At 39.8% G+C, this 12,495-nt stretch overlaps 1 protein-coding gene across 1 annotated transcript in view; it reads left to right on the top strand.

Annotated features, from left to right (window-relative positions):
• ME1 (malic enzyme 1) overlaps positions 1 to 12,495 on the top strand; it is a 356,730-nt gene that overhangs the window by 73,678 nt on the left and 270,557 nt on the right. Inside the window, exon 3 of the mRNA XM_038397226.2 lies at positions 7,486 to 7,635. Within this exon, the coding sequence (XP_038253154.1) occupies positions 7,486 to 7,635 (150 nt within the window). The remainder of the gene's footprint in view (positions 1 to 7,485; positions 7,636 to 12,495) is intronic.

Here is a 12,495-nt window from a genome sequence, read left to right as displayed (position 1 = left end):
ATCATGTGCCAGCAATGCCCCTCTGCCATGTACATTGGTCAAACTGGACAGTCTCTGCGTAAAAGAATAAATGGCCATAAATCCGACGTCAAGAATTATAAGATTCAAAAACCAGTCGGAGAACACTTCAATCTCTTTGGTCACTCAATTACAGACCAAAAAGTTGCAATTCTTCAACAAAAAATCTTCAAAAACAGACTCCAACGAGAGACTGCTGAATTGGAATTAATTTGCAAACTGGATACAATTAACTTAGGCTTGAATAAAGACAGGGAGTGGATGGGTCATTACACAAAGTAAAACTATTTCCCCATGTTTATTCCCTCTCCCCAGCCCCCACTGTTCCTCAGACGTTCTTGCCAACTGCTGGAAATGGCCCACCTTGATTATCACTACAAAAGGTTTTTTCCCCCCCGCTCTCCTGCTGGTAATAGCTCACCTTAAGTGATCACTCTTGTTACAGTGTGTATGGTAACACCCATTGTTTCATGTTCTCTATGTATATAAATCTCCCCACTGTATTTTCCACTGAATGCATCCGATGAAGTGAGCTGTGGCTCATGAAAGCTTACGCTCAAATAAATTTGTTGGTCTCTAAGGTGCCACAAGTACTCCTTTTCTTTTTGCAAATACAGACTAACATAGCCGTTACTCTGAAACCTAACTGCTTACTATGATTCTTTCTGTATTCACAATAAATGTGGCATTTTGCTTTTTCCCCTTTAATAAGATCCTACTGGTTTTTATTTTATTGGTATAACAGGATCACTTATGCTTAAAAATGGTGCAATTTAGAGAAATTTTCTTAAAATAAAAGAACATTGTTACTTCATTGTAAAGAGGACAGAGATCTCTTTTCTCCCTGTCCACTCAGGGTATGACAAAATGTAGTTGATTTAGTTTGCAGGAAGACAAGATTAAGATGTTCTGTAATGGATGGTAAGTAGGCTTGGCAGAAATGAATTTTTTTTTTAATAATTTTGAGGAGTAATATCAATATTTATGTTGAGCTTTTTTCTGTTTTTAACTGTGTTTACATTTTCACAATTGCACAAAATTATGGGTTTTATTTTTATCAACTTAATTTCCCACAACTGTGAAAATTTATGGGGTCAGACAATTAATTAGTGACAGTAGATATTGATTTCAAAAAGTTAAAGCTTCATAACTCTTAAAGTACAAATTGTGAACATTGTGTGTCAAAATATGCAGAATAAATATCCTTAAATCACACTCTACTTTCTCAAGCAGCATTTTGCTTACTTTGCCTATCTGTACATTTTGATAGTTATTGATGGAAATACTTTTAAGTTGATTTGTGGGTACTGTGAAAATGACAGTTACGGACAAAAACCTAGTCCTTCCAACCCTACTCATGTATCATCACCAGCCATTACTTAAAATGAAAAATTTGAGTCAGATCTTGTGAAGTGTCCCTAACCTGTTTGCTAGAAGCTGGAAATGGGCGACAGGGGATGGATCGCTTGATTACCTGTTCTGTTAATTTCCTCTGAAGCACCTGGCATTGGTCACTGTCAGAATAAGAAAGCTGGGCTAGATGGGCTTTTGGTCTGAAACAGTATGGCCGTTCTGATGTAATTTTGTTGCTTAACAAGACAGAATAAAATATTGTAGCTTTTTTCCAGCTGTATTGATTCTTCAGTGGTGTGAGGCAAGTTTTTGTGTGGAGCTTAGAACCCACTCGGGCATTGTGGGGTCTGTAGTCTGAAATTAAGTTAAAAACTTTTTTGAATTTAAATTCTGTTTAGTGTTGGCAAAATGCCAGTTCTGGGCTGCTTCTGTGTTCTTATTGTAGTCTCCGTGGCTTCTTATATCCATGTCTCTCTAATAATAAAATAATATAATATAATTAATGACTTCTTGTTATAGTATTCATCTATTTCCTCTGGAAAATGTCTCTAAAGTGAAATGGAATATTTGTGTCATTAAAATTAGCTATAGCTGAATAGCTACATGCTCTCTCACTATACAGCATATGTGTTGCTTAATGATAATTTTGCTTACATAGCCCTCATCACAGAGGGCTTTACAGACTACACACAGGCATTGCATTTCAGATGAAGTGCAACCATCTCTAGGTGAAACATAACTGTTCAGTAGTATACAATAATGCTACACAACAGGTTAGGATTGGACATAAAGAATTCCTTTTCCATCTGAAACTGTAGGGAATTTTGTGTTTGCAGTGCATAAGCACTGAAGTTAGAATTTGGCCATGACACACCATGGTTAATGCTCATACTTATACAATGTCATCATATCTTTAATGAGCTCACATAGTCAGGAGGTCTTGATTTTATGTTTAAGAAAGAGGGTGGCTTCCATAGCAAATGAATGATAGGCTGAGTTGTTTGCTCACAGTTTCCACACCGTAAAATCTTAAGTAAAGCAAAATGTTCTGGGATCTGAGATACCATAGTGTGGTGATTTTGGGTTATAGTTTTCTTTTTTTCCAATGGTGATCCTGGCATCAACTTCCTGGAGTTCTTTGCTTGTATCTTTGTGACTGGAAGCTTCTTGGGTCAATGCACTGGGTTTTGGCTGTGGGGGACATGACTCTATGCTTTGTCATCATCTCTGTACCGTTCACTCATACTGTAAACTCTGAAGGGATGAGAAGAATGGTCCAGGGGTTAGGGCACTAGCCTGTGACTCTGGACATCCAGGTGCAATTGCTCTGCCAGAGGCTTCCTGTGTGACTTTGCGCCAAGTCACTTAGACTCTCAGTGCCTCATCTATAAAAAGGGGTAATAAGTACTTTCCAGCTCATAAGGGTGCTGTGAAGATGAAAATGTGAAAGATTTTGAGATACTGAGATACTCTTGTGGGGTCATGTAAATACCTTAAATAGAAGTGTAATGTCTACTGAATTATCAGTCATCTGCTAACTCATCAACACCAAATCTGGCAGCACCTGACACAGACATTCCTTGGAGGACTTCCCTCTAATTACCAGCCTAGCCTGGCCTGGCCTGGCCTGACCTGCTTATGATATAACATGTAATGAATTCACAGCACAAGGTGGTGTGGCTGCAATATTATGTGAATATTGTTTTTTATGGTTTAAGCTGTTTGCTGCTGACTTTGAATGTTGAAGTGCTATCCTTTGAAAGGCCAAAATTTCATATGCTGAGTAAGTGATACAGCACAGAACATGTTTGTATGTTTTATCTGGTACATTGAAATCAGGCAAGAAGTTAATGGTGAATTATAATTCTTCTGTAATTTAATTTTGAAACCTATTTCTATGTCTTCTGATAGTAATTTGATCTTTTATTCTTTTTCTTATCACATTTCTAATTGCCCTTCATCTAATCACAAGTGAAATGAGTCCAGGTGTTCACGTGTGTGTTCCTCTGTATCCCTGATTCCCTCATGTTTCTTATCTGGGTTTTCTTTTTCTGAAGACACATGTTACCTTGGTTACATGTTTTAGTTATAGGAGAACATTAACAGTTTTGAGAAAAAGTGCAATCAGGTCATTTTTCATGAAGAGGTTTTGTTGAATGTCTTACCTTTAATAATATTTTGTAATTGATATTTATTAATATACTTCTGTGAAAATGTAACCCATATAGTCAGTCTCAAAACTGTATAAAATAAATTGGTTCTTGTACTCTGCTCATTACGGTTGTAGCTAAATTCCCTTCATAACAACAAACTAGTATTTGAGTTCTTAGGTGTCTTATGGCCAGGGGGAAAAAGTGACAACCTTAGGTTCTGAAAATGAAATGTGGCTCAATTAGAAATGAAATGTGGCTCAATTAGAGCAGAACACAATGATTTTCTCTGAAAAGGCAGTTCACAATCCCTGCAGCCTCACTCTTCCGAATTCTTGGTTCTCATTTCCTACCTTCTTTTCTTGTGATCTTTATTCAGGACTCCTTAACCTGGCCCCTAATAAGTATAGTTAAGTACATACAGGCTAATTTAAATGCCAATTTTGATACATACTGGGCATTACCATGTGTCTTGAAAAATACACTTTGCATGTGTTTATATAGCCACCCATTGCATGCTATTAGACTGCTTTTTTTTGTTGGGCCCTTATTAGGAAATGGAGTGTATTTTGCTCTGTCTGACATTTTGATATTCTCTCTCTAATTCTGCAACACCTGCAGCAACAAGTCATTCACTGTAACATTTTTCAAGAGATTTAGTGATGCATTCCACAGGCACGGTCTTGGCTCCAATGATAATGAGAGTTTTACCATAGACTTCAGTGGGACCAAGATTTCACTCTACAAATCTGATAATGTAATTTAGCTACAAGACCTACAGCACTGTACAAGCCATTTCTTCTTGAGTTTTCTATCTGGGCCATGTAGTAAATGCTTGGGTCCTCTTTTAGTTGATAGCAAAAACCTCCCCACAAACCCTTATGTGACAAGGGTGGTGGTGGTGTGTTTTGTACAATCAAATGCACTCAGTTCAGGTTAGAATTTTAGAGTATCTGCTTTTCACCATGTTGTTTAAATTATAATTTTAGTGAAACATTCAGTCAATTTAATGCTATATTTCAAATCCTGTTATATTAGATACATTCATCATCCTGATCAAAATTGCATTTCTCAAAATATCAACATGTTATAAGATCTAAAGCTCATTTGAGCTGTTGCTAAGCACATACTATCTGTAACGTTTGACTATAGGTATTGTGCTTACCTTTGTAAGCACTTTAGGACACCTTGCTTATAAAAACTGCTCTGTAAAGCAGCATTTTTTTCCAATTGAATGTCAGAAATTGTAATTTAAATTGAGGTATAAACCAAAATGGAACAATTATATATTTATAAAATTATTGCAAGTAGTACACAGTTGCTTTGTTTAAAGTGCCCCAATTCAAAAGTCTTGCAGCAGTTTTAAATTCCTTCTCCAAAAGATCACTTTACAGAATCTGGAAAACAGGATTGCTCTGAATAATAAGATTGGAGAATGAAAAGATCATTTGGGGTTTTAAATAACAACAATTGATTTCAAAGAAAGTAGTAATAAAAAGAAATATGGGGAAGTGTTCAGAATCAGAGACTGGTTAAGTCATCTGGCTTCCATGCATGCCTGAGCACTCTGGCATTAACCAACCCAGGTTATTCATAATAAGTTCTCCACCTGTCACTTTTCAAGATCCTGTGGAAATGAAATACATATCTCCAAAAATTCACCTCAGTAAATCTGATATATAAGTCAGAGTTGAGGATTATGAATGGATCAGTATTTTGGAGTAGATGGTAGGACAATCATATAACTTAAAAATATGCTGATTTACTTTGTAAAGAAAACTCGTTCAGAATTCAAAAGAGTATAATGATATATGCTAAATACAAACAGAGCAGTGGATGTTAAAAGATGGTAGGTATAGACACATAATAATACACAGATGATAAGTATTTTTGAAAATACTTGTAGGAGAAAGGAATAAGTGTATAAAATTAATTTTCTTAATATTTGATATAGAATCATTTATTCGTATTTTAAAAAGTGATTTATGGCACTTCATTATGATGCTATTCATATTGCTCTCATATTTTTTATTTAATTATTTCAATTTCAAAATAAAGAAATGCCTATCTGAGGGCCTGAGTGCCCTTGACATTACAAAAAATAAAATTTTAAAAAAATCAAAAAAGAAGCAGCATTGCTTTTCTTTCCCAGTCATGTCATCACTTGAATTTATTACGTTGAAACTCCCAGCCCACTCTTTCCATTGGACAGGTTAAGGGTGAATACTTTAAAATAGCAACAACAAAAGTTAGGATATACAAAATTAAGATTTGTTTACCAACGTTAATGCAGCAATGTTGCACATGTGGACTATTTTCTATTCTTGTTAAATAGGAATCTTAATATATTTTGGTTTATTCTGGTAAATATATGAAATAAAATATACAGGATGTACAAAATGTTGATGTCGGAAAGCTTAAGTTTTTGAGTTTCTTGACTCCTAGTTTTAACTATGCAACTTTAATATTTCATTAAAATGGTTTCCCCCCTCCAATTGATCAATTAATTATTTTTTAAAATGAAATTGGATAGGAAGAAATTCTCTGCACTTAAAGTTAGCATTTAAGTAGTCCTAAGTGGATTTTGACATTCACCTTATTGAAGTGAATTGGGAAGGATGGGGGATTGTGTTTCATTAAGGTGAATGGGATAGGTAGGAGCAAGGTCAAACCTTTGCTGCTGTTTTGTTGAAGACAAGTTTTATGCAAAGCATTACTAAGATATTAAAAAACAAAAAACCACCACTGTAAACAAAATATCCATAAATATATATTTACATGAGCCACAACAACTTTGAAGGGAAATATTTAAATGTACACACATTCACACACACACACACATTGTCCCCCCTTTCTCTTTTAGTTAAATGTGAGCTGTAGCTAATATGTAAAAATATTTGCACAATGTGCATTTTAAAGTTCTTGACTACAAATAATGTCTTATTCTTTGTGAAATAGGTAAATATATCTTCTTACATTTAATTTAAACTCAGTTTGTTTTTAGTATTTTTCTAAGGAAAAGTTAATAAGTTCACTCTACATAAACTAAATGAATAGTGAGGTCAATATTAAACCCACAAAAATTCAATGTTAAGGTTGAAAACTCTGGGTCATATCCTAAGCTGATGTAAACTTGTGTAGCTTACAGCTATGGAGTTACACCAGTTTATACCAGTTGAGGATCTGATCCTCAATCTTTAAATCACCCTTTTATGCTTCACTTCAGATAAGGTTCTCTGTTGGGATCCTGGAACAGCGATACTTTCATTTATTGTATGTGTTTCTTACAATAGGTGAGCAAAGAAAGATGAGTTCAATATGGAATCTCATTCTTTCCTTTTGCTATCCTAATTTAAACTGATTCTTCAAAGCTCTCAAATTCAGAGCTACCATTGATTTCATAAGGAGATAAAGTATTTTTGTGGGATCCAGTAGGAGCCAAGGAGGACTGCAGGATCAGGTGTTTGCATGTGTGACAGTATTGAAATCTATTAGTAGAGAGGTATGGAAAAACTAACATTCTCATTGGATTGGGAGAAATTTCTTAGCTGTCCAGAGTAGAAAAATGAAACTTTAATTACCCCCTCCAGCAAATTTATGATATCCCACTCAAAATGCAACATTTGGCATGTATGGATTAAGGTTTAAATTGGATCCATGTTGCTGTTTTAATGCCTATGTAGCATTTTATGTCTGACAGGAATTAGCTCCCTTCCTGAGCATACCAACTGTCACCTTTGCAACAGTTTCAGCTTCTGTCTACTGTCTGGCTAAAGTTTGTTATCCTTTAGAAATGAAGCATTAGTGCTACCAAGGTATGGTTAAATGTAAGTACCCTGGATCAGAGAGAAACTTTGTCTGGAACAAACAGAGCTTTAAATAATTCTCTACATATCTATTTTATTTTTTAACTATTTTAAATGTTCACTTGGATACCTGTCTAATTATATTTAATTCTCCACAGATACATTCTGTTAATGGGTCTTCAGGATCGAAATGAAAAGCTTTTCTATAAAGTGCTGACATCTAACATTGAAAGGTTCATGCCCATTGTTTATACTCCCACTGTGGGTCTGGCTTGCCAACAATATGGTTTAGCATTTCGGAGGCCAAGGTATGTAAATTTATACTTCAAATAAACGTAATTGTATCTTTTTTTTCCCCTTCTTGGCAGCTTTCTGTAGGGTTTTTTTTTTTTAAAACATAGTTGAGTGTAACCCAAAACTGGAATAACGGAGATAATTCAACTATATTAACTACATTTTTAGTCTAAATTAAACTATAATTTGTATTGCATTGCAAAGATAAACTGTTGTTTCAGTATGTTAAAACACAGATGAATTTTATAATCTTACTAAGCCTAATTGGGCTTTCCTACAGGCACAATTGCATTTGTTACATGTCAGTAAAAGGATGAATTGACCCTAATCCAAATTTAGTTTCGCAGTTTGAGGAGCATTGGCCTTAGAATATGCACGTGCATCCACCACCCCCATATATACATACAGAGAGAGAGAGCAAAAAATTTCAGGAATGTGTCCTAAATGTTTATAGCATTTTCTCATTTTCTTTCTGGAATGAATTTTTATTTTGAACAATAATATGTGAAGATGCAGCATATATAAAACTTTTTAGATAGGAAAGACACTATCTGTCATATCAGGCAGCCCCTTAAATACACTTCAGTTTTTCTGCCAACTGTGGTTTTTTTTTTTGTTTTGTTTTGTTTTTTTAGTTTCCTTTTTAGGTTATCAAAGTACTATCACTTGATACATCAGTATTTATGAGGCCTGCCTGTCTCTTTCTGACATTATAAACCAGCATTCGAGGAGGGCTTCAGCCACATAATTAAAATATTACTATTCAAAAAGATTAACTTTTTAACATTTCAACCTAAAGGGCCAAATTATCTGCTGGTGTAAATCAGCGTAACTCTACTGAAGTCAGTGGAACTATGCTAATTTATAAGAGCTGTAGATCTGGTCCCAGAACTTAGGGTATGTCTACACTATGAAATTAGGTCGAATTTATAGAAGTCGGTTTTGTAGAAAGCGTTTTTATACAGTCGAGTGTGTGTGTCCCCACACAAATGCTCTAAGTGCATGTAGTCGGCGGACTGTGTCCACAGTACCGAGGCAACAGTCGACTTCTGGAGCTTTGCACTGTGGGTAGCTATCCCACAGTTCCTGCAGTCTCCACCGCCCATTTGAATTCTGGGTAGAAATCCCAGTACCTGATGGGGCTAAAACATTGTCGCGGGTGGTTCTGGGTACATATCGTCAGGCCCCCGTTCCCTCCCTCCCTCTCTCCGTAAAAGCAACAGCAAACAATTGTTTTACATCTTTTTTCTTGAGTTACCTGTGCAGACGCCATACCACGGCAAGCATGGAGCCCGCTCAGCTAACCATCACCATATGTCTCCTGGGTGCTGGCAGACATGGTACTGCATTGCTACACAGCAGCAGTTTATTGCCTTTTGGCAGCAGACAGTGCAGTATGACTGGTAGCCGTCATCGACGTAGTCCTGGGTGCTCTTTTAACCGGGCGCCTGGGCAAACATGGGAATGACTCAGCCAGGTCATTTCCCTTGTTTCGTCTCATGGCGATTGAGTCCTACCGGCAGTGCACGTCTTTTAATTTGCAGCCAGCAGAAGACTATGGCCAGTAGTCATACTGCACCGTCTTCTGCCGAGCACCCAGGAGGTGACGATGGCTAGCGGTCGTACTGCACAGTCTGCTGCCAGCATGATGTATAAAGATAGATGAAGTGGCTCAAAACAAGAAATAGACCAGATTTGTTTTGTATTCATTTTCTCCTCCCTGCCTCTGTGAAATCGACGGCCTGCTAAACCCAGTTTTGAGTTCTATCCTTAAGGTTTTGAGTTCTATCCTTGAGGCGGTCATTCAGTTTCTCACAAAGCCACCCCCTTTGTTGATTTTAATTCCCTGTAAGCCAACCCTGTAAGCCATGTTGTCAGTCGCCCCTCCCTCCGTCAGGGCAACAGCAGACAATTGTTCCGCGCCTTTTTTCTGTGCAGATGCCATACCATGGCAAGCATGGAGCCCACTCAGATCACTTTGGCAATTAGGAGCACATTAAACACCACACGCATTATCCAGCAGTATATGCAGCCCCAGAACCTGGCAAAGCAAAACTGGGCGAGTAGGCGACATCAGCGTGGTGACGAGAGTGATGAGGACATGGACACAGACTTCTCTCAAAGCACGTGCCCTGGCAATGTGGGCATCATGGTGCTAATGGGGCAGGTTCATGCGGTGGAACGCTGATTCTGGGCTCGGGAAACAAGCACAGACTGGTGGGACTGCATAGTGTTGCAGGTCTGGGACGATTCCCAGTGGCTGCGAAACTTTTTTGCATGCATAAGGGCACTTTCGTGGAACTTTGTGACTTGCTTTCCCCTGCCCGGGGGAAAAGCAGGGGAAAGGCGCAAGAATACCAAGATGAGAGCAGCCCTCACAGTTGAGAAATGAGTGGCAATAGCCCTGTGGAAGCTTGCAACACCAGACAGCTACCAGTCAGTTGGGAATCAATTTAGAGTGGGCAAATCTGCTGTGATGCAAGTAGCCAACACAATCAAAGATCTGCTGATATCAAGGGTAGTGACCCTGGGAAATGTGCAGGTCATAGTAGATGGCTTTGCTGCAATGGGATTCCCTAACTGTGGTGGGGCCATAGACGGAACCCATATCCCTATCTTGGCACCGGAGCACCAAGCCAGCGAGTACATAAACCGCAAGGGGTACTTTTCAATAGTGCTGCAAGGACTGGTGGATCACAAGGGACGTTTCACCAACATGAATGTGGGATGGCCGGGAAAGGTACATGACGCTCGCATCTTCAGGAACTCTGGTCTGTTTCAAAAGCTGCAGGAAGGGACTTTATTCCCAGACCAGAAAATAACCGTTGGGGATGTTGAAATGCCTATAGTTATCCTTGGGGACCCAGCCTACCCCTTAATGCCATGGCTCATGAAGCCATACATAGGCAGCCTGGAAAGTAGTCAGGAGCTGTTCAACTACAGGCTGAGCAAGTGCAGAATGGTGGTGGAATGTGCATTTGGACGTTTAAAAGCGCGCTGGCGCAGTTTACTGACTCGGTTAGACCTCAGCGAAACCAATATTCCCACTGTTATTACTGCTTGCTGTGCGCTCCACAATATCTGTGAGAGTAAGGGGGAGACGTTTATGGTGGGGTGGGAGGTTGAGGCAAATCGCCTGGCTGCTGGTTACGCACAGCCAGATACCAGGGCAGTTAGAAGAGCACAGGAGGGCGCGGTGTGCATCAGAGAAGCTTTGAAAACCAGTTTCATGACTGGCCGGCTACGGTGTGAAAGTTCTGTTTGTTTCTCCTTGATGGAAACCCCCCACCCCTTGGTTCACTCTACTTCCCTGTAAGCTAACCACCCTCCCTACCTCCCTTCGATCACCGCTTGTAGAGGCAATAAAGTCATTGTTGCTTCACATTCATGCATTCTTTATTAATTCATCACACAAATAGGGGGATAATTACCAAGGAAGCCCAGAAGGGGTGTTGGAGGAGGGAAGGACAAGGCCACACAGCACTTTAAAAGTTTAAAACTTATTGAATGCTAGCCTTCTGTTACTTGGGCAGTCCTCTGGGGTCGAGTGGCTGGGTGGCCGGAGGCCCCCCCACCACGTTCTTGGGCGTCTGGGTGAGGAGGCTATGGAACTTGGGGAGAAGGGTGGTTGGTTACACAGGGGCTGTAGCGGCGGTCTGTGCTCCTGCTGCCTTTCCTGCAGCTCAACCATACGCTGGAGCATATTAGTTTGATCCTCCAGCAGCCTCAGCATTGAATCCTGCCTCCACTCATCACGCTGCCACCACCTTTCAGCTTCAGCCCTCTCTTCAGCCAACCTCTTACTCTCTTCAGCCCACCACCTCTCCTCCCGGTTATTTTGTGCTTTCCTGCACTCTGACATTGTCTGCCTCCACGCATTCATCTGTGCTCTGTCAGTGTGGGAGGACAGCATGAGCTCAGAGAACACTTAATCGCGAGTGCATTTTTTTCGCCTTCTAATCTTCGCTAGCCTCTGGGAAGGAGAAGATCCTGTGACCCTTGAAACACATGCAGCTGGTAGAGGGAAAAAAAAGGGACAGTGGTATTTGAAAAGACACATTTTATAGAACAATGGGTACACTCTTTCATGGTAAACCTTGCTGTTAACATTACATACATAGCACATGTGCTTTCATTACAAGGTCGCATTTTGCCTCCCCCCACCGCGTGGCTAACAGCGGGGAACATTTCTGTTCAGCCATAGGCAAACAGCCCAGCAGGAACGGGCACCTCTGAATGTCCCCTTAAGAAAAGCACCCTATTTCAACCAGGTGACCATGAATGATATCACTCTCCTGAGGATAACACAGAGAGATAAAGAACGGATGTTGTTTGAACACCAGCAAACATACACTGCAATGCTTTGTTCTACAGTGATTCCCGAGTACGTGCTACTGGCCTGGAGTGGTAAAGTGTCCTACCATGGTGGATGGAATAAGGCTGCCCTCCCAGGAAACCTGTTGCAAAGGCTTTGGGAGTATATCCAGGAGAGCCACGAATGCCAGGGCAAATTAATCATTAAACATGCTGGCTTTTAAACCTTGTATAGTATTTTAAAAGATACACTCACCAGAGGTCCCTTCTCCGCCGGGTGGGCAGCCTTGGGTGGGTTTCGGGGGTACTGGCTCCAGGTCCAGGGTGAGAAACAGTTCCTGGCTGTCAGGAAAACCGGTTTCTCTGCTTGTTTGCTGTGAGCTATCTATAGCCTCCTCATCATCGTCTTTCTCGTCCGCAAAACCTGCTTCCGTGTTGACTCCAGCTCCATTGAAGGAGTCAAACAACACAGCTGGGGTAGTGGTGGCTGAATCCCCTAAAATGGCATGCAACTCATCATAGAAGCAGCATGTTTGCGGCTCTGACCCGGAGCAGCCGTT

The sequence above is a fragment of the Dermochelys coriacea genome, chromosome 3 (assembly GCF_009764565.3).
Source record: "Dermochelys coriacea isolate rDerCor1 chromosome 3, rDerCor1.pri.v4, whole genome shotgun sequence".
NCBI classification, from domain to species: domain Eukaryota; kingdom Metazoa; phylum Chordata; order Testudines; family Dermochelyidae; genus Dermochelys; species Dermochelys coriacea.
This window is presented reverse-complemented; position numbering and strand designations above follow the sequence as displayed.